General features: G+C 47.0%; 1 protein-coding gene across 3 annotated transcripts in view; it reads left to right on the top strand.

Moving 5' to 3' along the window:
* hacl1 (2-hydroxyacyl-CoA lyase 1) overlaps positions 1-24665 on the top strand; it is a 147618-nt gene that overhangs the window by 112702 nt on the left and 10251 nt on the right. For all 3 annotated transcript variants that reach the window (XM_068011713.1, XM_068011706.1, XM_068011697.1), the window contains one exon: positions 16079-16186. In XM_068011713.1, coding sequence (XP_067867814.1) covers positions 16079-16186 — 108 coding nt within the window. The remainder of the gene's footprint in view (positions 1-16078; positions 16187-24665) is intronic.

Below are 24665 nucleotides of genomic sequence, written 5' to 3'. Positions count from 1 at the left end.
AGCTGGTTGTAGAATATTTCAGTGGGCACTGCATGAGTGTGTCCTATGGTTACCTGGCCAGTCGCAACGGCCCAGAGCAGTGGGAAAGGAAGCTGGTGAAACTCTCCCTGATGATCCTCTGCATCCTGAGTCTGTGGATTTTACCAGGCCCAGGAGTAAACCCACAAACTCCTATGGACAGCTTAACACTTTGTGTACCAGTTAACCAAAGATAAAGGGCTAGATCTTGTTCTCCCGCCACCAGGAGTGGTTGTGGGTGCAGAAAATGGCGGCCACCATGCAAGGGCCCCATGCAGCCGCGATCTTGCACGTGGCGGGCACTTTGCATATGCACGACGGCTGCCAGCCCTGCAAATGGCACAACATAACGCACAGTTGACCCCCCCCCCATACAGTACATAGTGCAGAGTTGACCCCTTCCCCGCCCCAGTGGTGCCAGCTTTCCCTGGATGGGAAAGTGAAGGCGCGTGAGTGCCTTACGTTGTGCTGACCATCGGGAACTGAAGGTAATGTCGCTGCGGGTTACATTTAATATAATGCAAAGATCTAATTAGCATATGGAAAGCAGGGTCCCGTCGCTGAGCGGTGGAGAGGCCGTCATGGAGCTTCCCTGCCGTTGGGAAGATCAGGCCTGGAAATCCCGGCGTCGAGTTCTGTGGCAGCTGCTGCCGCTCCAATTATCCGGCACCAATGCCTCCTCCACCACAGAACCTGATGTCGGGCTGGGAGCAAAATCCAGCCCATAGAGTGTAGGTGGAAAATGTAGCCAGAGTTGAGAAGCAGTCCCTTCAGATAACGAATGAAGGTTATAATCTCGAACTCTACAATTCATCGTGGCCATGCAATGGGCATGCAGCCAGGGCACTGGAGAAGTAGCTCAAAAAATAAAGGAAGGCTTGCATTCATCTAGCACCTTTTATGACCTCAGGATGTCCCAAAGCACCTTGCAGCCAGTGAAGTACTTCTGAAGTCTGGTCACTGTCTAATGTAGGAAACACAGCAGTTAATTTGTGCATAGCAAGCTCCCACAAATAGCTAGGAGGTAATGACCAGATTAATTTGTTCCAGTGATGTTGATTGAGGGATAAATACTGGTTTTGGCACTAGGGAGAATGCCATTGATAATCTTTGAAATAGTGCCATGGAATCTTTTTATGGCCGCAAGAGGGGGCAGATAGGACCTCGATTTACTGTCTAATCTGAAAGCCGGCAGCTCTGTACTGCGTTGAGCATCAGCTGAGATTTTGTGTTCGTCTCTGGAGTCTGACTTGAAACCACAGCCTTCTGACTCAGAGGCAACTGTGCTACCATAAGAAACGAAGATATAGGAGCAGGAGCAGGCATTTCGGTCCCTCGAGCCTGCGCCGGCATTCAATAAGATTAGGGCAGATCTGATTGTGGCCTCAACTCCACTTTCCTGCCTGCCCCCCATAACCCTTGACTCCCTTGTAGATCAAAAATCTGTCTTAACTCAGCTTGAATATATTCAATGACCCAGCCTCCACTGCTTTCTCCAAAGATTAACGAACCTCTAAGAAGAAATTCCTTCTCATCTCTGTCTTAATGGGAGATCCTTTAATCTGAAACTGTTCCCCCAGTTCTAGATTTCACCCCATGAGGGGAAACATCCTCTCAGTATCTACCCTGTCAAGCCCCCTCAGTGTTTCAATAAGATCACCTCTCATTCTTCTAAACTCCAATGAATATAGACCCAACCTGCTCAACCTCTCATAAGACAACCCCTTCATCCCAGTAATCAATCCAGTGAATCTTCTCTGAACTGCCTCCATTGCAACTATATCCCTCCTTAAGTAAGGAGATCAAAACACTACGCAGTACTCTAGGTGTGGTCTTACCAAAGCCCTGTACAGTTGTAGCAATAGGAGCATAGGAGCAGGAGTAGGCCATTCAGCTCATCGAGCCTGCCCCACCAATCAATATGATCATGGCTGATCATCCACTTCAATGCCTTTTTCCCACACTATCCTCATATCCCTTATATCATTGGTATTTAGAAATCTGTCAATCACTGCTTTAAACATATTCAATGACTGAGCTTCCACAACCCTGTGGGGTAGAGAATTCCAAAGATTCACAACCCTCTGAGAAATTTCTCCTTATTTCTGTCCTAAGTGACTTCCCCCTTATTTTGAAATTGTATCCCCTGGTTCTGGACTCCCCAACCAGGGAAAACATCTTAGTTGCATCTACCCTGTCTATCACTTTAAATATTTTGTAGGTTTCAATGAGATCACCTCTCATTCTTCGAAACGCAAGTGAACGCAGGCCTAATTTCCCCAATCTCTCTTCATGGGACAGTCCTGCCATCCTGGGAACAAGTCTGGTGAACCTTAGTTACACTCCCTCTATGCCAATAATATCATTCCTAAGGTAAGGGGACCAAAACTGAACACAGTACTCCAGATGCGGTCTAACCAAGGTTCTATACAATTGAAGCAAGACTTCACTACTCCCGTACTCAAATCCTCTTGCGATAAAGGCTAACGTACCATTATGCTTCTTAATTGCTTGCTGCACCTGCATGTTAGCTTTCAGTGACTTATTGACATGGACACCCAGGTCTCTTTGTACATCTACACTTTCTAATCTCTTACCATTTAAGAAATACTCTGCACATCTATTCCTTCTACCAAAGTGGATAACCACACTTTTTTTTACTTCCCTACTTTTATACTCCATTCCCCTTGCAATAAAGGCCAACATTCCATTTGCCTTCCAATCTTATTTGCTGTACCAGCAGGCTAACTTTGTGTGATTCATGTACAAGCACACCCAGATCCCTCTGTGCCGCAGCATTCCGTGGTCTGTCTCCATTTAAATAATAGTCTGTTTTCCTATTCTTCCTGCCAAAGTGGACAGCCTCACATTTTCCCACATTATACTCCATCTGCTACTTACTTAACCTATCTATATCCCTTTGCAGACTCTTTGTGTTTTCCTTACAATTTAGTCATAGAATCATAGAGTTATACAGCACAGAAACAGTCCCTTCGGCCCATCGTGTCTGTGCCGGCCATCAAGCACCTAACCATTCTAATCCCATTTTCCAGCATTTGGCCCATAGCCTTGTATGCTATGGCGTTTCCAGTGCTCATCTAAATACTTCTTAAATATCGTCAGGGTTCCTGCCTCTACCACCTCTTCAGGCTGTGCATTCCAGATTCCAACCACCCTCTGGGTGATAAAATGCTTCCTCAAATCCCCTGTAAACCTCCTGCCCCTTGACTTAAATCTATGCCCCCTGGTTATTGACACTTCCGCTAAGGGAAAAAGTTTATTCCTATCTAACCTATCAATGCCCCTCATAATTTTGTATACCTCAATCAGGTCTCCTCTCAGCCTTCTCTGTTCCAAGGAAAACAACCCTAGCCTTTTCAGTCTCTCTTCTTAGCTGAAATGCTCCAGCCCAGGTAACATCCTGGTGAATCTCCTCTGCATCCTCTCCAGTGCAATCACATCCTTCCTATAGTGTGGTGACCAGAACTGTACACAGTACTCCAGCTGTGGCCTAACTAGCATTTTATACAGCTCCATCATAACCTCCCTGCTCTTATATGTTATGCCTCAGCTAATAAATGCAAGTATCCCATATGCCTTCTTAACCGCCTTATCTACCTGTGCTGCTGCCTTCAGTGATCTATGGACAAGTACACCAAGATCCCTCTGACTTTCTGTTCTTCCTAGGGTCCTAGGAAGTATATTCCCTTGCCTTGTTAGTCCTCCCACAATGCATCACCTCAGACTTCTTAGGGTTAAATTCCATTTGCCACTGCTCCACCCATCTGTATCGTCCTGTAATCTAAGGCTTTCCTCCTCGCTATTTACAACACCAACTTGCTTTCCTACCTGCTTTATTTGTTCATGGGATGTGGGCATCACTGGCTAGGTCAGCATTTATTGCCTGTCCCTAATTGCCCTTGAGAAGGTGGTGGTGAGCTGCCTTCTTGAACCGCTGCAGTCCTTGGGATATAGGTACACCCACAGTGCTGTTAGGAAGGGAGTTCTAGGATTTTGACCTGGCGGCAGTGAAGAAATGGCAGTATAGTTCCAAATCAAGATGGTGTGTGGCTTGCAAGAGAACTTGCAGGTGGTGGCGTTCCCTTGTCCTTCTAGGTGGTAAAGGTCGCAGGTTTGGAAGGTGCTGTCGAAGGAGCCTTGGTGAGTTCCTGCAGTGCATCTTGTATATGGTACAATAATATCAAACAAAATTCTGCGAATGCTGGAAATCTGAAATGAAAACAGAAAGTGCTGGAAATACTCAGGTCTGGCAGCATCTGTGGAGAGAGGAGCAGAGTTAATATTTCAGATCTGTGACTTTTCATCAGAACTGGCAAAGGTTAGAAATGTAATAGGTTTAAAGCAAATAAAGCAGGGGTGGGGGGAAAAGAGAAGGTGTGTTATGGAACAGAGGGCCAGAGAGATTAACTAACAAGGAGGTCAGGGGCAAAGGCAAAGTGAGTGTGCTAATGGTGTGGTGAAAGACAAAGCATTAGTGCAGAGAGAGTGTTAATGACAGAATAATGAACAGCCCTAGGCAAAAGCACAAACATGAAAAACCCAGTTAAAGGCAGGCATATAGTAAAAAAATGAGAAAATAAAATAAAATGAAATAATTTTAAAAAGGGGTCAGTCATACTCTGGAATTATTGAACTCGATGTTCAGTCCGGAAGGCTGTAGAGTGCCTAATCGGAAAATAAGATGCTATTCCTCGAGCTTGCGTTGATGTTCACTGGAACACTGCAGCAGGCCAAGAACAGGCATGTAGGCATGAGAGCAGAGGGGTGTGTTGAAATGGCAAACAACCAGAAGCTCAGGGTCATGCTTGCTGATTGAGCAGAGGTGTTCCGCAAAGCGGTCACCCAACCTACGTTTGGTCTCCCCAGTGTGGAGGAGCGAATACAGTATACTAAATTGAAAGAAGTACAAGTAAATCGCTGCTTCACCTGAAAGGAGTGTTTGGGGCTTTGGATGGTGAGGAGAGAGGAGGTAAAAGGGCAGGTATTACACCTCGTGTGATTGCATGGGAAGGTGCATTGGGAAGGGGACGAGGTGTCGGGGTAATGGAGGAGTGGACCAGGGTGTTGCAGAGGGGACGATCCCTTTGGAATGCTGATGGGAGGGGAAGGTGTGTTTGGTGGTGGCATCACGCTGGAGGTGGCAGAAATGACGGAGGATGATCCTTTGGATGTGTAGGCTGGTGGAGTGGAATGTGTGGACAAGGGAACCCTATTGCAGTTCTGGGAGGGAATGGGTGAGGGCAGAAGTGCGGGAAATGGGTCAGACACAGTTGAAGGCCCTATCGACCATCCCCCCCACTCTCCCCTGTTAGTTAGCCAATCCTGTATCCATGCTAATTTATTACCAACCCTATGAACTCTTATCTTGTGTAGTAACCTTTTATGTGGCACCTTATTGATTGCCTTTTGGAAATCCAAATACACTACATCTACTGGTTCCCCTTTATCCACCCTGCTTGTTCCATCCTCAAAGAACTCTAATAAATTTGTCAAATACAATTTTCCTTTCACAAAATCATGTTGATTGTGCATGATTGTATTATGATTTTCTAACCGTCCTGCTTCTACTTCCTTAATAATGGATTCTAGCATTTTCCCAATGACAAATGTAAGGCCAACTGGCCTGTCGTTTCGTGCTTTCTGTCTCCCTCCTTTCTTGAGTGGAGGTGTTATTTTAGTGGTTTTCAACCTACTGGGACCTTTCCAGAATCTAGGGAACTTTGAAAGATTACAACCAATGCTTCCAGTATCACTGCAGCCACTTCTTTTAAGACTCAAGAATGCAGGCCATCAGGTCCAGGGGGCTTGTCATCCTTTATGCCCATTTGTTTTCCCAGTATTTTTTCCTTGAGCGATAGTGATTGTTTTAAGTTCCTCACTCCCTTTTGCCCCTGAATTTTCTACTATTCTTAGGATTCTTTTTGTGTCTTCCGTGAAGACAGTTACAAAATTCTTGTTCAAAGTCTGTGCCATGTCCTTGTTTTCCATTATGCAGTTTTGTCCTATAAGGGACCAACATTTACTTTAGCTACTCACTTCCTTTTTATATACTTGTAGAAACTCTCACTATCTGTTTTCATATTTTTTGTTAGTTTACTTTCATATTTTAATTTCTAACTTTTTTCATTAGTCGTTCTTTGCTGGTTTCTAAAATTTTCCCAGTCTTTTGGCCTACCACTAATTTTTGCAGCATTGTATGCCTTTTCTTTCAATTTGATACCATCCTTAACTTCCTCAGTTGACCGTGGATGGTTCGTCTTTCTGTTAGTCTTTCTTTCTCAATGGTATATATCTTTGCTGAGAGTTACGAAATATCTCCTTAAATGCCTGCCACTGCTTATCTACTGTCTTACATTTTAACCTATTTTCCCAGTCTACTTTAGCCAACTCTGTCTTGATACCTTTGTAATTGGCTTTATTTAGAAGTTTAATTCACGAGTTTCAGACCCAAATTTCTCACCCTCAAACTGAATGTGAAATTCTATCATGTTATGATCACTCTTGCCGAGAGGATCCTTTACTATGAGATCATTAATTAATCCTGCAGTACAATTAATATTACAGTACCTTTTTTACAAGCCCACTGAGCGACAGCTGACACACAATGATTTGGCACCATGGCAGTACTCACTACCCCCGGTCTCAGGTGCTGCTTTCCACTGGGAATGCTCAGCCCTGCCAGAGGTTTTGCCTCTAATGTGTGTCAGAGCAGAAGATGAGGACGAGAGAATAAAAAGTTGTCAATGGCGGCTAATCGAGGGAATTGTGTACCGTAAGATTGGCATAGTGCAGAAGGAGTTTTGAGAGAAGGGTCAAGCTGTGAGCTGGAGGTTCCCAAGGAGGGTTTCGGAGCCTCATGCTGATTAGCATCTCTATCCATGTGAGGGGAAATCAAAGGAAAACACTCCTTGGTCCTGAGGCTCCTCAATGTATCTAACACAGTCCAGGACAAGTATGAATCTAGTTTCATTGGCTTTGAGATGGAACTCAGGACATCCAGACAGATAACGTCCCTGGCAGTATTCAACCTGCTGTGCCACCATCCACATTCCTTTTCAATATCATATAACCAAGAACCACTGGAGAGCAATGAATCCTGTTTCCTAATTTATTACTTTCTTGTTTTCTCTTCCCCTTACCTAGGATGCTTAGGCCTCTCCCTGCCTCCCTCTCCCGTGCCCCCCACCCCCCCCCCACCTCACCAATTACCTCAGGATGAACCAGGAATTGAATTCAAATCTTAAGAATGCAACATTTACATTTACCTACTGAGTTGCAGGCAGTTATTTTCCCGTTGATTGTCTTTTAAAAATTGATGTATTTTGTAGCACTCATTAAGCAGTTGTGGCAGGCACAGATACTGAATCACCAGAGATAATATTAACAAATTTATTTAGAATATTCTTCCATTCATGGGCTTTTGCAGGAAATAATAATTCTAAATCAAAGAAAGGTATACAGAAATTTTTCAGAAGCAAAGAATGCAGATGGTGGGGGTGTAACATTTAATATTGATTAAAAAATGGCATTACCAAGGCAATTATATTTTTAAGTTTGCTGAATATATGTGAAATTCATCTTCAGAAAAGTCTTTGTCTGTCTCAGTATGTATAAATAGGGGCTTAGGCCCTCAGGCATGCATGAGTAACATCTGCGGTCTTAAAGGTTAATTGCTTTCTAAAATTGTATTTTGTCGCTCTGTTTGAAAGGGAATTCCCTCACATCAGAAAAAGAAACTGGCAGTGGGGAAGATTGAGAGAAATGCAGGAGGCACAGAATGATGAAAGAAAGTCTAGAAACCCTAAGGCAAAATTTTCCTGGACACATGGAGAAAGGGTTGGGGGAGGGGAGGATGGCCGGGAAAATGGGGAGGGGGGTGGGGGAAGCTGCAACATGACGGCTCCCCGATGCATTCTCTTCTCCGAGGGACTTTCTCAGGGGCGGGCTCGGTCTAGGGTTGGCTGCCCGCTTCAAGGAGGTGGGCAGCCAATAAAGGCAATTAATGTCCCACTCAGGCCAGTTTGCGATGGTGCTGGTATTTTCCTGCTGTTGGAGCAGCTCCCCCACTAAGTGCAGAGGCTGTCAATGCTCTAGAGGGCATCCCAGCACCAGGCCGGGGTGGGGGGGAGGGCATAGACTGCTCCTTTAAATCCCTACCTGCCGGAGCCGTTGTGATCATTGGGCCACAGCTGTGTCTGTAGGTCATCCTGTGGAGGGTTTCCTTCTCCACAGTGATGGCCTGGCAATTGTAGCTACACCTACTTTAACAATTTTAGAAGTCTTCAGAAAGTGCCTCCATCCTGAGGCACCTTCGTGATCTCCCACCTACTTTGGCAGCGCCCACCTCTGTCACTGCAGCTGCTGGCTGTCCACAGCCAAGGGTGCTCCTGTCTGTGTTGCCTGCCCACTGTCCCTAATTGGCCAGGGCTCCTAAAGGCAGCCTGTTAATTGGCCGCTTCCAGGAGGGTCACGCAGGCGGGAGGGATTCGGACATCATTGGGATTGGGATCTGTATAGGGTCCTGATGTCAGGGTCCCGACGCCTCCCAAAAAAATTCAGCCTTTAGAAGCAGCTGCACAAAAATATTATAATCAATCACCTACAGCAGCCTCAACATTTCTTGAGGAAATTTATGTACAATATGTTCTTGGAGGGGAGAACGATTGTAGGTTACAAATATTAATATATGAATGAGCAAACTGAAGATCCTGTGAAGCTATTCAAAGAAGGAAATGGAAGTTTTCCCAATATCCTTCCAACATTTATCCCTCAACCAACACCTAAAACAGATGAACTGGTCATTTGTTTCATTGCTGCTTGCGGGACATTGCTGTGAGCAAATTGTCTGCTGGGTTTCCTATTTTACAATAGCGACTTAGCTTCAAAAGTACTTTGTTGGCTATAAAGTACTTTGGAAGGTCCTGAGGTTGTGAAAGGTGTTATCTAAGTGAAAGTTCTTTCTTTAGAGGAGTGTTTCTAATGGAAGGTGTATATTTCTAATGTAAACAAACTAATTGTTACAAATTCAGGTCTGTCACAGATATCTGCTTGGGCTCAGAGGTGCCTGCAGCTCTTTTAAATAGCCTTTTTAAAGAAAATGATTCCCACTGCCGGAGTTCTATTAGTGTGATAACAGGTCCTGAGAGTGTAACAATAAAATTCCCTAGTATTAAGGACCAGATCTCCATGTCTGCACACGTGTTTGTTCTATCTGTGTTGGATCAAGTTAACACTAGGCAAGTCATAAAAGCAAAATACTGCGGATGCTTGAAATCTGAAATAAAAGCTGAAAATGCGAGAAATACTCAGCAGGTCTGGCAGCATCTGTGGGGAGAGAAACACAGTTAACGGCTGGAATTTTTCATTCGGCGGGAGGCCCTACCCACTGGCCAAAAAGATGGTGGCGAGCCCAGTCCGCCGGGCATGGGGAGCCAGGCCAGGATTTTTTGTCCCCCAAGCCCTTAATTGGTCTTGGGCAGGACTTTAACATCCTTGAGGCAGGACTTCCTGCCTAATGGAGCTGCCAGCTAATCAGCCGGCCGGCAGCTCTTAGTCCCAGCAGCGCCACCAGGAGCAGTGGCCACTGCTGGCACTACACCCAGCCAGTGCAAACAAGGTGAAGGGTGGCCCCGAAGGACAGGTATGCTTTTAGGGCCTCACTGGGGACAGTTGGCCGGGCCCCGGTGAGGCAAGGGCGGGTCGGTTAGTGGGGGGAAGTTTTGTGCGTGCGTTGGGGGCGGTTGGGGCTTCGGGGGCGGTCCTCCATGGGGCACATGGTGCCCGATCAGGTGGGCCCCACCCCAGCCCGCAATAAGGCCACCTGGTTTTACCGGGTGGGGTTCTTGAGGCTTTTCTCATCTGACCTCCAAGGGTAAAATACCCCTGGCAGCAGGAAGAGGCCCTTAAGTGCCACTTACCTGGCCACTTAAGGACCTTGATTGGCCTGGGGCCGGCCATTTCTCGCTGCCCCACATAAAATTGCAGCGGGGGTGGGAGGGGGTTGGGAATGTCCCCCACCACCAGCCCACTCGTTGGGGGGCTATAAAATTCCAGCCATCGTTTCCAGTCAGTGACTTTTCATCAGAACTGGCAAAGGTTAGAAATGTAATAGGTTTTGAGTGAGTGAAAGGGGTTGGTGGGGTGCGGGGAGGGAGAGCAAAAGGGAAGGTCTGTGATGGGGTGGAGGGCCGGAGAGATTAAATGACAACGATGCCATGGACTAAAGGCAAAGGGAGTGGTAATAGTTGCAGTAAAAGACAAAGAATTTGTACAGAGAGAGTGTTATTGGCAGAATAATGAACATCTCTGTCCGAAAGCAAAAAATGTAAACCAAGCTTAAGACTGGTGCATGGTTAAAAAAGCAATCAAAATGGCAGTCACGGTCTGAAGTTGTTGAACTCAGTGTTGAGCTCAGAGGCCTGTAGAGTGCCTAATCACAAGATAAGGTGCTATTCCTCGAGCTTGCTTTGAGGTTTTATTCCATAACATTGTCATTTAATCTCTTCTGCCCTTTGCACTATCACAGACCTTCCCTTTTGTTATTTTTCCCCCTACGTCCTTTCTCTTGCTCAAAGCCTATTGCCTTTCTATAACCTTTGCTAGTTCTGATGAAAAGTCACAGGCCTGAAACGTTATCTCTGTTTCTCTATCCACAGATGCTGCCAGACCTGCTGTGTATTTTCAGTCCATTCTGTTTTTATTCTAGGCAAGTCATTGTTTGGTTTGATTCATAAGCTACCTTTATTCCATAGTAGGCAAAACCTACAGAACACAGAGTAAGATGAGAGGCACTTGGTACAATCAGTATAACTTGTGTTTATGCACAGTTACAAATATAAAGAACATGTGCATGTTGTCCCACTCTGGTGGGTTGCCTAACTCCGCAGAGGAACATTATCTGTATTTTATCCTCCTGCCCAGAATAATGGCTCGGTTCCGAGGCAACCTTCTGCTGGTTCTCATTCCTCTTGGGGTCTGTGCTCTGATTTTCTGATCTCTCAACCTCCAACAGAGATCAATAAAGGCTTCCAGCACCCTGGTGCAAAGTGCCCAACCCTTCAGATTAGAAACATTTTCCATAGTGAACAATTTGTCTGGATCTCTTTTGTCAATCCTCTTTATTGAAACATAGGAACAGGAGTACCCAGTCGGCCATTGAGTCCCGCGAGCCTGTTCTATCAGTCTGTTAGATTGTGGCTGATCTGTACCTCAACTCCATTTAACTGACTTTGCTCCATATCCCTTAATACCACACTTAATAAATAAATCTATTGCTGTCAGTCTTTTAAATTTAAGTTAACCCAGCATCCATGACGTTTGAGGAGCGAGATTTCCACGACCCTTGGGTGGAGAAAGTGCTTTCTGATTTCACTCCTGTATGGCCTAACTCTAATTTTAAGGTTGTGCCCTCTTGTTCTGGATTACACCATCAGAGTAAATAATTTCTCTGTATCTATGTTATTGAACTCCTTAATCAGTATAAATATCTCAATTAGATCACACCTTAGCCTTCTAAACTCGAGGGAATACAAGCCATGTTAATGCGACTGGCCCTCATCATTTAACCCTTGAAGCCCTGGTGAATCTGTGCTGCACGCAGTCCAATGCTCATCTTGAAGGTTTGAATTTGGTTCCTTAAAATTCCCTTTTTTAGGAACATAGGAGCAGGAGTAGGCCATTCAGCCCATCAAGCCTGCTCCGCCATTAAATACGATCATGGCTGATCTTCCACTTCAATTTCTTCTTTCCACACTATCCTCATATCCTCTTATGTCGCTGGTATTTAGAAAACTGTCGATCTCTGCTTTAAGAATACTAAATGACTGAGCTTCCACAGCCTCCTGGGGTAGAGAATTCCAAAGATTCACAACCCTCTAAGTAAATAAATTTCTCCTTATTTCCATCCTAAGTGGCTTCCCCCTTATTTTGAAATTGTGTCCCCTGGTTCTTGACTCCCCAACCAGGGCAGATATCTTACCTGCATCTACCCTGCCTGTCCCTTTAAGTATCTTGTAGGTTTCAATGAGATCATCTCTCATTCTTGGAAGCTCGAGAGAATACAGGCCCAGTTTCCCCAATCTCTCCTCTTAGGAGAGTCCTGGCATCCCGGGAATAAGTCCGATGAACCTTCATTGCACTCCCTCTATGGCAATAATATTCTTCCTAAGGTAAGAGGATCAAAACGGCATAAAGTACTCCAGGTGTGGTCTAACCAAGGTTCTATACAATTGAAGCAAGACTTCACTACTCCTGTACTCAAATCCTCTTGCGATAAAGGCTAACATACCATTAGTTTTCCTAATTGCTTGCTGCACCTGCATGTTTGCAATTGCAGGAGGTGTAATACCTGTCCATTTACCTCCTCTCTCCTCACTATCCCAGGCCCCAAACACTCCTTTCAGGTGAAGCAACGATTTACTTATACTTCTTTCAATGTAGTATACTGTATTCGCTGCTCACAGTGTGGTCTCCTCTACATTGGGGAGACCAAGCGCAGACTGGGTGACCGCTTTGTGGAACATCTCCGCTCAGTCCGCAAGCAGGACCCTGAGCTTCCGGTTGCTTTCCATTTCAACACTCCCCCCTGCTCTCATGCTCACATCTCTGTCCTGGGATTGCTGCAGTGTTCCAGTGAACATCAACACAAGCTCGAGGAACAGCATCTCATCTACCGATTAGGCACACTACAGCCTGCCGGACTGAACATTGAATTCAATCATTTCAGAGCATGACAGCCCCCCATTTTACTTTCATTTTTAGTTATTTTTTCTTTTTTTTTACATTCTTTTTTACATTTTTTACAATTTTATTTTTGCATTTATTTCAGTTCATCTTAGTTTGTTCAGTTTGCTTACCTACTGTTTTTTTTTCAGGTTTGCACTTGCTGCTGTTCAATATTTAGTGCATTAACACCTAATCTGTACTAATGCTTTGTCTTTCAACACACCATTAACATATTGTTTGCCTTTGCTCCATGACCTTTTGGTCAGCTATGTGGCCTGGTCCAATCTAGACCTCCTTTGTTATCTCTTGCCCCACCCCCACCTCACTTGCTTATAACCTGTGACTTTTCTAATATTTGTCAGTTCCGAAGAAGGGTCACTGACCCGAAACGTTAAGTCTGCTGCTCTTTTCACAGATGCTGCCAGACCTGCTGAGTGGTTCCAGCATTTCTTGTTTTTATTTCTTTGTCCTCCTTTGCTGTGTTCTAAAATCCTCCCAATCCTCAGCTTTACTACTATTTCTTTATAGGCTTTTCTTTTAATCTTAGACAACCTTAACTTCCTTTGTTAGCCATGCTTGACTGACTTTTCTTTTGGGGTTTCTGTGCCTTGCATAGTTGTTTTAAACTATGTAATATTTCTTTAAGACTTTCTCTTGCTTATGTACTGTCATACCTTTTAATGTATTTTCCCAATCCACCTCAGCCAGTTTGCCCCTCATACCTTCATAATTTCCTTTGTTCAAATTTAACACCCTGGCTTCAGATTGAACTACCTCACTTTCAAACATAATGTAAAATTCTTAATATAATGGTCACTCATCCCTAAAGGTTCTTTTACAACAAGATTATTAATTAGCCCTTTCTCATTACATAATACTAGATCTAAAATAGCCTGTTCTTTAGTCAGTTCAACATACTGCTCTAGAAAACCATCCCTAACACACTCCAGAAACTCATCCTCCACAGTATTACTAGGTTTACCCAGTCTATATGCAGATTGAGGTCACCCATGATTACTGTATTACCCATGCTACATGCTTCTCTAATCTCCTGATTAGTACCATGCCTCACACTGCGTCGGGGTCTGTGGCGGGCGTGCACCTGAAGATGCCTCCGGGAGAGGCTTCCACGCAGCCCAATGCCAGGAGGGCTTGGTCCATTATGACCTCCAGCAGCGAGGTCATCGGGTTGGGGAAGCGGCCCACCCCGGCTATTTAACTGAGCCACCGACGGAAGACTATGGCGGCTCCACGACATGCAGCCTGCGCGGACAGGCTGCTGTTCTCGTCACCTGTCACCGACATTGGCGGTGGGCACAGAAGATTCAACCCTACCACTACTGCTTGGCCTATAAACAAATCCTACCAATGTTTGCTGCCCTTTGCTGTTTCCTAGCTCCACCCAAACAGATTCCACATTTTGTTCTTCCGATCTAAGATCCTCCTTTCCTAATGTACTGATCCCATCCCTTCTCAGCACAATACCTCTCCTTTTCCTTTTTGTCTGTCCTCCATATATGTCATATATCCTTGAGTATTCAGTTCCTAGTCTTGGTCACCCTGTAGCCACGTTTCCGTAATGGCAATTAGATTATACCCATTTACCTCTATTTGTGTCTTTAAATCTTCTACCTTGTTGCATAAGCTGCATATTTTCAGGTAGAGTGCCATTAACCTTGTCTTTTTGACATTATTCTACATGCTAATCCGAGTTGATGCTTCCCTTTGTTTCGCCAACCTTCTAATTTCGCTTGCTAATTTTCTACTTCCTGGTACCAGTTTTACTTCCTTCCAATTTGAGATACCCCTCAGGTCCCATCCCCCTGACAAACTAGTTTAAACCCTCCCCAACAGCACTAGCAAATCTCCCTGCGAGGATATTAGTCCTGGTCCTGTTAAGGTGTAGCCTATCCATCTTGTCCAGGTCCCACCTACCCCAGAGCCGGTCCCAATGCCTCAGAAATCAGATGTCCTCCCTCCCACACCAATTCTCCAGCCACGTGTTCAATCGATCAGTCCTCCTATTCCTAAGCTCACTGGCATGTGGTATTGGGAGTAATCCTGAGATGACTGCTCTTGAGGTCCTGCTTTTTAATTTCCTTCCTAACTCCCTAAAATCTGCTTTCAGGACCTCATCCCTCTTCCTACCGATGTCACTGGTACCAATGTGGACCACGACCTCTGACTGTTCACCCTCCCCCAGAAGGATGTCCTGCAGCCACTCAGTGACATCCTTGACCCTGGCACCAGGGAGGCAACACACCATCCTGGAATCACGTTTACTGCTGCAGAAACACTTGTCTGATCCCCTGATTATCGAATCCACTATCACTATTGCTCTTCAATTCTTCTTCCTCCCCTCCTGTGCAGCTGAGCCACTCGTGGTGTCACGGACTTTGCTTTGGCTGCACACCCCTGAGGAAACATTGCCCTCACCAGTGTCCAAAATGGAAAACCGATTAGCAAGCTAGATAGACTGAGGGGATTCCTGCATTACCTGCCTGGTTCTCGTAGACTGGTTGGCAGTCACCCATTCCCTCTCTGCCTACATGCTCCTAACCTGCAGTGTGACCACCTCCCTAAATGTGCTATCCACCTAGTCCTTCACTTCATGGATGCACAACAGTGACGCCAGCCGCCGCTCGATTTCCGAAACCCAGAGCTCAAGCTTCTGCAGCTGGTGACTCTTCCTGCAGATGTGTTCGTCTAGGACACATGGTGCATCCATGACTTCCCACATAACACAGGATGTACATTCCACTTGGCCGAGCTGACCTGTCAAATCGTAACTTTAAAAACTATTTATTACAATTAGAATAAGTAGAATAACTTACCAGTTATTCACCAATCAGCTTCTTCCCGTACTGAAGTAAGAGCCAGCAACTGGAGGCTGAAAAAAGGTGGAAAAAGAAAGAAAGGAGCACCATCCTCCCCAGACTCCCTCACTCACCAAACTCCCACTTTATACTCTGTGCACTCGAAGCAACACTGAGGAAGCCCTGCTTTTATACTTTCTGAAAACCAGTTTAAACCTAAGTAACTAGCTGCAGCTGCTCCCAGAGAGCTTGTATACCCCTGTTTTAAGTCTGGAATAAAACTTAACTTCTCTTAACTTAAGGAGTAACTTTTAGTTAATTGCTAAATTGAGGAAAAACTAGACTTTAGATAGAAATTAACCCTTAAAACTCCTCCTCACCAGACTCAGCAACTCAGTGCAGAGTTGTGCTTTCACGGTTTAGAATTATATAGCTGGTTTGGCGTGTTTTGCATGTAAATATGATGTAGTGGTAAGCATTAACATTTATTTTTATTTTAGGTACAGTTTGCCGATAGTGGTCATTATAGTAAACAATAATGGAATTTACAGTGGATTGGATGAGGACACTTGGAAAGAGATGTCAAAATTGGGAGAAACTGCAATTGTGTAAGTAAAGAAGCTTTTAGGGGTTAATAAATCTCTTAGTGCAAACAATACAGCTAGCAACCAAGAGCTTCCCTTTGAAAGCACGGAACTATATCAGAGGTGATTGAATTTCTGCCAATATATACAGCTGGCTGCAGTACAGCAAAGCCAATTGCGTACACATGCCTGAATTGCCAAATCTCTCGAAGTTAATGAAATGGAGATGCATCTGCTTGCTTTCTACTGATTGTTGAATAATAAATTTCTTAACCCAGTTAGAAACTGGTGTCCTGTGGGTTGTTAGCATTGGAACCTGATTGAGTTAGTACAATTTTCCCCCTTACAATTTTTTTGCGGGGGCGGGTGGTGGGATGGAAAGAATGTGCGATTTTTTTTAACCATTAGCTCGTTAACAAACAGAATTTCTTCATTTGTTAGTGTTCTTTTGTTCCTAGTCATTATTTGTGTGGATTCCTGTATTCAAAGTTTGTGTATGACTGGATTTATATTATAGTCTTCTTTGGCCTCCTTGTCTCGAGAGACAATGGATAAGCGCCTGGAGGTGGTCAATGGTTTATGATGCAGCGCCTGGAGTGGCTATAAAGGCCAATTCTAGAGTGACAGACTCTTCCACAGGCACTGCAGATAAAATTGGTTGTTGGGGCTGTTATACTGTTGGCTCTCTCCTTGCGCTTCTGTATTTTTTCCTGCCAACTGCTAAGTCTCTTGACTCACCACTCTTTAGCCCCGCCTTTATGGTTGCCCGCCTGCTCTGGCAATCGCTGCCAACAGACTCCCTGACTTGTGGTCAATGTCACAGGACTTCATGTCGCATTTGCAGACGTTTTTAAAGCGGAGACATGGACGGCCGGTGGGTCTGTAACCAGTGACGAGCTCGCTGTACAATGTGTCCTTGGGGATCCTGCCATCTTCCATGCGGCTCACATGGCCAAGCCATCTCAAGTGCCGCTGGCTCAGTAAGGTGTATATGCTGGGATGTTGGCCGCCTCGAGGACTTCTGTGTTGGAGATATGGTCCTGCCACCTGATGCCAAGGATTCTTCGGAGGCAGCGAAGATGGAATTGAGTTGAGACGTCGCCCTTGGCTGACATACGTTGTCCAGGCCTCGCTGTTGTAGAGCAAGGTACTGAGGACACAGGCCTGAAACACTCGGACTTTTGTGTTCCGTGTCAGTGCGCCATTTTCCCACACACTCTTGGCCAGTTTGAACATAGCAGCGGATGCCTTTCCCACGCGCTTGTTGATTTCTGCATCAAGAGACAGGTTACTGGTGATAGTTGAGCCTAGGTAGGTGAACTCTTGAACCACTTCCAGAGCGAGGTTGCCGATGTTGATGGATGGAGCATTTCTGATGTCCTGTCCCATGATGTTAGTTTTCTTGAGGCTGATGGTTAGGCCAAATTCGTTGCAGGCAGCCACAATCCAGTCGAGTCTCTGCAGACACTCTTCTGCGGAGGATGTTAATGCAGCATCGTCAGCAAAGAGGAGTTCCCTGATGAGGACCTTCCGTACTTTGGTCTTCGCTCTAAGATGGGCAAGGTTGAGAAACCTGCCATCTGATCTTGTGTGGAGGAAAATTCCTTCTTCTGAAGACTTGAATGCATGTGAGAGCAGCAGTGAGAAGAAGATCCCAAACAGTGTAGGTGCGAGAACACAGCTCTGTTTCACGCCACTCAGGATAGGAAAGGGGTCTGATGAGGCACTGCTATGCTGAATTGTGCCTTTCGTATTGTCATGGAATGACTTAGTAGCTTTGGTGGACATCCGATCTTTTCTAGTAGTCTGAAGAGACCACGTCTGCTGACGAGGTCAAAGGCTTTGGTGAGATCTATGAAAGCAACATAGATGGGCATCTGTTGTTCGCGGCATTTCTCCTGTAGCTGGTGAAGGGAGAACAGCATGTCAATGGTGAATTTCTCTGCTCGAAAGCCACACTGTGCGTCAGGGTAGACACGCTCAGCCAGCTTTTGGAGTCTGTTTAAAACAACTTGAGCAAAGACATTCCCCATTATGCTGAGCAGGGAGATTCCACGGTAGTTGTTGCCGTCACTGCGGTCACCCTTATATATATCCATATATATTTTATGTTGTACTTGCCCCCACAAGCATTTCTCCAATTTTCCAGAAATTGCACTGATGATGCACTTTACTGAGACAAGATCAGTTATAGATCAACAAGCTGATTTATTTTTCATACCATATGTGAGCAAACAGAGTAACAATTCCAATGGATAGCAACTTATTTCATTATAGTTCCTTGAACATAGAAAATAACAAAGCACATCACGCTCTCACTATGAGCGGGCTAGGTATTCTTTTCAAGCTGGTATTCTCCTTGAATCTAGTCAGCGTTGTGTTTAAGATTAAACCTTTCATTCTCTGGGTCTCTTTCTCACTAGACTTTGCAGTACAATGTGTGTTTCTTTCTTAGCTAGACAGGGAGGCAAATGTTTGATCTTTGACCTGACTTCCCCCTCCCCCCACCTCCTGTGTGCTTGTAGATTGGCTCACTGAGCTTTTTTTTTTATTTCCAAAATATACTTTATTCATAAAAATCTGTAAAAATTACATTCCCAAACAGTTTAAAACAGCATCAAGTCAAAAAATACAAACAGTGCAAAGGTGATCGGTTTCCTTCTATACAATCATGAGTTGCCTCACAACTCTTCCATTTCATTGTCATGCCATATACATTTTTACATTTACAGCACACAAAATTTTCCCGATACAGTTCGAGGGGTTTCCCATGGATCCAGCCCCTCAGTTCAGCTTGGTGGGGGGACCTTACACCGTGGTCTTTCACCATTGAGCCTTTGCTGCGGCTGCCCCAAGCTTTAGTGCGTCCCTCAGCACGTAGTCCTGGACCTTGGAATTTGCCAGTCTGCAACATTCGGTGGTGGACAACTCTTTGCGCTGGAAGACCAGCAGGTTTCGGGCAGGCCAAAGGGCGTCTTTCACCGAATTGATAGTCCTCCAGCAGCAGTTGATGTTTGTCTCGGTGTGCGTCCCTGGGAACAGCACAGTGGCGCAGTGGTTAGCACCGCAGCCTCACAGCTCCAGTGACCCGGGTTCAATTCCGGGTACTGCCTGTGTGGAGTTTGCAAGTTCTCCCTGTGTCTGCGTGGGTTTCCTCCGGGTGCTCCGGTTTCCTCCCACATGCCAAAGACTTGCAGGTTGATAGGTAAATTGGCCATTATAAATTGCCCCTAGTATAGGTAGGTGGTAGGAAAATATAGGGACAGGTGGGGATGTGGTGGAAATATGGAATTAGTGTAAGGATTAGTATAAATGGGTGGTTGATGGTCGGCACAGACTCGGTGGGCCGAAGGGCCTGTTTCAGTGCTGTATCTCTAAACTAAAAAAAGCCCGTAGAGCACAGACTCCTGTATTACAGAGCTGCTTGGGATGAACCTCGACAAAAACCACTGCATCTCTTTTCACACCTGCTTTGCAAAGACACATTCCAGGAGGAGGTGGGCAACCGTCTCTTCCTCACCACAGCCACCGCGGGGGCATTGCGCGGAGGGGGCGAGACTTTGGGCGTGCATGAAGGATCTGACGGGGAGGACCCTTCTCACCACCGGCCAAGCTACATCTTGGTGCTTGTTTGAAAGTTCTGGCGATGAGGCATTCTGCCAAATGACTTTGGCGGTCTGCTCGGGGAACCATTCGACAGGATCCCCCGTCTCCTTTTCCCGTAGGGCCTTGAGGACATTCCGTGCAGACCACTACCTGATGGATCGGTGGTCAAAGGTGTTTTCCTGCAGAAACTGCTCCACGAAGGATAGGTGGTAGGGCACGGTCCAACTGCATGGAGCGTTCCGCGGCAATGTGACCAGGCCCATCCTTCGCAACACCGGGGACAGATAGAACCTCAGCACGTAGTGACACTTGGAGTTTGCGTACTGGAGGTCTACACACAGCTTGATGCAGCCGCACACGAAGGTGGTCATCAGGATGAGGGCCACGTTGGGTACATTTTTCCCGCCCTTATCCAGAGATTTGAACATCGTGTCCCTCCGGACCCGGTCCATTTTAGATCCCCAGATGAAGCGGAAAATGGCTCGGGTGACCGCCACAGCGCAGGAGTGGGTATGGGCCAGACCTGCGCCACGTACAGCAACAACGTGAGCGCCTCGCACCTGATGGCCAGGTTCTTACCCACAATGGAGAGAGATCGCTGCCCCCACATGCTCAACTTTTGGTGTACCTTGGCTACTCGCTCCTCCCAGGTTTTGGTGCACGCCCCGGCCCTTCCGAACCATAAACCCAGCACCTTCAGGTAGTCTGACTTGACAGTGAAGGGGTCAAAGTTCCCAAAGAACATGGCCTCGCTCTTGCCGTGGTTAACTTTGGCTCCCGAGGCCAGTTCGAACTGGTCGCAGATGCTCATCAGTCTGCGCACAGACAGCGGATCCGAACAGAAGACGGCGACGTCATCCATGTACAGGGAGTTTTTCACCTGAGTGCCTCCGCTGCCTGGGATTGTCACCCCTCTTATGCTTGCATCCTTCCTAATAGACTCAGCAAAGGGTTCAATACAGCAAACAAACAAGACCGGGGAGAGAGGACAACCCTGTCTGACTCCAGATTGGATCAGGAAACTTTCCGATTCCCACCCATTGATTGAGACTGCGCTACTGATGTTTGTGTAGAGCAGTTTGACCCAATTGCAGATTCCCTCCCCAAACCCCATTTTGGAAAGCACGTCCATCATGTAGGTGTGCGATATCCTGTCAAAAGCCTTCTCCTGGTCCAGGCTGATGAGGCAGGTGTCCACCCTCCTGTCCCGCACGTAGGCGATCGTATCCCTGAGTAGCGCCAGACTATCAGAGATCTTCCTGCTGGGTACAGTACAGGTCTGGTCAGGGTGGATCACCAACTCCAGAGCAGACTTGACTCGACTGGCTATGACTTTGGACAGAATCTTGTAGTCAACATTAAGCAGTGAGATGGGCCGCCAATTTCTGATTTCTGCCCTCTCCCCCTTCCGCTTGTAAATGAGGGTGATGATGCCTTTCCTCATGGATTCTGACATGCTGCCGGCCAGGAGCATACTCTCGTATACTTCCAGCAGGTCCGGGCCGACCCAGTCCCACAGGGCCGAGTACAACTCGACCAGTAAGCCGTCGCTTCCGGGAGTTTTACTCGTCTCGAAGGACTCGATGGCCTTTGTCAGCTCGTCCAGAGTTAGCGGCTTGTCCAGTCTCTCCCTCCTGCTGTCATCTAAGACCTCTGTGATAGATGACAGGAAGGACTGGGAGGCTCTGCTGTCTGTGGGCTTCGCGTCATGCAGCCCAGCATAAAAGGATTTGCTGATCCTTAGTATGTCGGACTGCGAAGACGTTGCCGAGCCATCTTCTTCCTTCAGGCTGCTGATAACAGAGCTCTCTGTGTGTACCTTTTGGAAGTAGTAACGCGAGCACGTCTCATCCTGCTCGATGGAGCGGACTCTGGACCGGAAGATGATCTTGGAGGCCTCCTTGGCAAAGAGTGAGGCCTGCTGGCTCTTCACCTCTTGGAGGTCCTCCTTGACCTCGACCCCCATTGACTGCAACCGGAGCAGATTTTGCATACATTTCTGGAGTCGGGACATTTCCCTCTATCTCTCTCTCGCCCTCTGATCACCTTTGTGGATGAAGAACCTCTTGATGTTCTCCTTAATCGCTTCCCACCAGTGAACTGGAGACTCAAAGAGGGGTTTCACGGTCCTCCAACCTTTGTAATCCCTTTTGAGTTCCTCAGCATTCTCTGGGGTCAGCAGTGTAGCATTGAGCTCCCGCGTCCCTCTGCCAACCCGCTGGTCGTCCTGTAAGTGACAGTCGGCCAGTAAGAGGCAGTGGTCGGAGAAGAACACTGGCTTGACGTCGGTGGATCCGACCGTGACAGCACGGGACACAAACAGGAAGTCAATCCTGGAACGGGCAGACCCGTCTGATCTTGACCATGTGTATCTGTGCTGCGCTCCGTCTGCAGGTTTGCTGAAGACGTCGTGCAGTTTGGCATCTTTAACTGTTTCTATTAGGAATCTGGGCGTAGCGTCCAGTTTGCTGTCGTCACTGCCGGATCGTCCAGCCGCATCGATGATGCAGTTGAAGTCACCGCCTAGGATGACCGGCCTGGATGTCGCCAGCAGCAGTGGGAGCTGCTGGAAGAGGGTCAGCTGCTCGCTGCGTTGTACCGGGGCGTACACGTTGATCAACCGGAGCGGAGCGTTGTTGTACATCACGTCTGCTACGAGGAGGCGACCGCCCACCACCTCCTTAACTTCGGAGATGGTGAAGTTACCTCCCCGCAGTAGAATACCCAGGCCGGAGGAACGGCAATCATTACCCTCCGACCAGATCGATGGCCCGTGGGACCACCATCGCGACCACTGCCTGTAGGTGCTGAGGTGTGGTATTCCACACTCCTGCAGAAACAGTAGGTCAGCTTTGACCTTGGCGAGGTAATCCAAGGTTGAAACACATCGCGTAGTAGATTTAATGCTACGCACATTAATGGAAGCAATCCTTACACCCATTTTTTAAAGTTAGTTTTTGCTTCCCATCCCATTTGTCCTTGCTAGTCCCAGTCCTTCGGGATGTACCTGCATACCCATCGTGTGCGCAAGCAGTTTCATGTTGGTTGGGCTCAGAAACCCCTCTTGGTTTTTCATGCAGGGTTTGTTCCGCTGGGGTGACATCGGGGATGTCTTATAGGCAGCAAGGATTGGGTTGTCCTCTGCTGCTTCCCTCTGTTCCTCGTCGAAAACATCACTGCTCCCGGCTTCCCGGAGCTGAGGTGCGCCAGACGTGTCTTTGCTCTCGGTGTCCCGGAGCTGGGATGCGTTGTCCAATTCATTACGTGTGGCGCTTTGGGGTTGGGGCACGCCGGGCCCATCACAGCTTCCAGTGCCTGGGGGCTGGGATGCTTTATATTCCATCTCCTTGGAGTTCTGCCGCCTCTTTTGAAGGGGCTGTCGTTCCAGCATTTCCCTGTCCAGTGAAGAGGCGCTGTTATAGTCTGTTTCAGAAGGTAGCGTCCTCTTGCCACTGGTTTGGGTGGTGGCTTGTTCCGCTTTTGGATGATTTTTCTTTGTAATTTTCCTCTGGACCACTTGCCACTGACCTGTTTGTCCATCTGCTGCCTCCTCCTCCATTGATTCTGTCTGTGGAGCAGGGGTTTCCGGGCACAGGGTAGGTGCTGGGTCGCTGGTTTCAGCTGCCTCCCCTTCCTTCTCCTTCTCAGGTTGAAGTTCCTCACTGCGGAGAAAGTTGCTGGTCTCCTTTCGAACACCGGACGCCTTCGTCGAACCTTCTCCCTGCCTTTCCTTGGACCTTGCCGCCTGAGCATAACTGAGGCAGCGTTTGGGGCAGGTTTTGTAGAGGTGGCCTGCCGCACCGCACAAGTTGCAACACTTAGGCTGCTTACAGTCCTTGGTCTGATGGCCTTCCTGCTTGCAGTTCTTGCAAACAACCGTGCTGCAGTTGGCTGCCACGTGACCAGATTTGCCACAGGTGCGGCAAGCTCTGGGCTGCCCAGCATAGACCAAGAAGCCTCGACTTCCACCGATAGCAAAGCTGGAGAGGGAGGGTGGATAATGGCTCCACTGGGATCGACCTTCAAGGTGACCTTGACCTGCTGCTTGCTGGTCCAAATCCCAAAGGGGTCCTTGACATTAGTGCTGCTGCCGGCCACCTCGACGTACCTGGCGAGAAAGGTGAGTACATCCACCACCGGAACATGGGGGTTGTAGAGGTGAATCGTCACCACCCAGTCACGTTGTGACAGAAGCGTGAAGACCGGCTCCGCTGTGAGGATCAACAGTGGCGCCCGGTCCCCTTTCTCCTTGAACGCCTTCAGGAACTTAATGCATCCCGCCACGTTCCGGAACGTCACGTCGAAGTATCCACTGCTGGGGAAATCCTGCAGGCAGAAGACGTCCGTAGCTTGAAATCCACAGCAATCGAAGAGGATTTTCTTGATGAAGAAGGTGCGATTGACCGGTGCATCTCCTTCCTTGTCCTTCACGACCACCCGAACGGTGTTACGCACTCCCTGGCCTGAAGCTCGAAGATTGGTTATAGCCATTTTACTCAAAGCCTACCCAGGATCAAAAGGCAATGATCATGGTCTCTTCTCAACCAAATAAGCACTGATAAGAACAGATACTACACTTGATCTTAGCCAAAAGGGCGAGCTGCCAATCAGTCCATGTACTGTTCTTCATGGAGTGGATTATTGCAGCCAACCCCTCCTGAGCTTACATGTTCCATCCATCCCATCATACCGCATGTGGCTATTTACTGGAAGGAATTGGAAGTCGCAACCTTTCTTTTGTCTTAAACTGACATGGGTAACAGCTTTGAGGGCTGGCTTGTCTCTTATAGGAGAACTCATCAAGGTACATTGGCAAGCTCATTAACATCCATTGGAGAGCTCATTAACATATATTAGATAGCTCATTAAAATGCCTAGTGCCCCCTTGCCTCGATAG

Source organism: Heterodontus francisci, chromosome 2 (assembly GCF_036365525.1).
Source record: "Heterodontus francisci isolate sHetFra1 chromosome 2, sHetFra1.hap1, whole genome shotgun sequence".
Classification (NCBI taxonomy): Eukaryota; Metazoa; Chordata; class Chondrichthyes; order Heterodontiformes; family Heterodontidae; genus Heterodontus; species Heterodontus francisci.
Note: the sequence above shows the minus strand (reverse complement) of the source record. Positions and strands in the feature narration are given on the sequence as shown.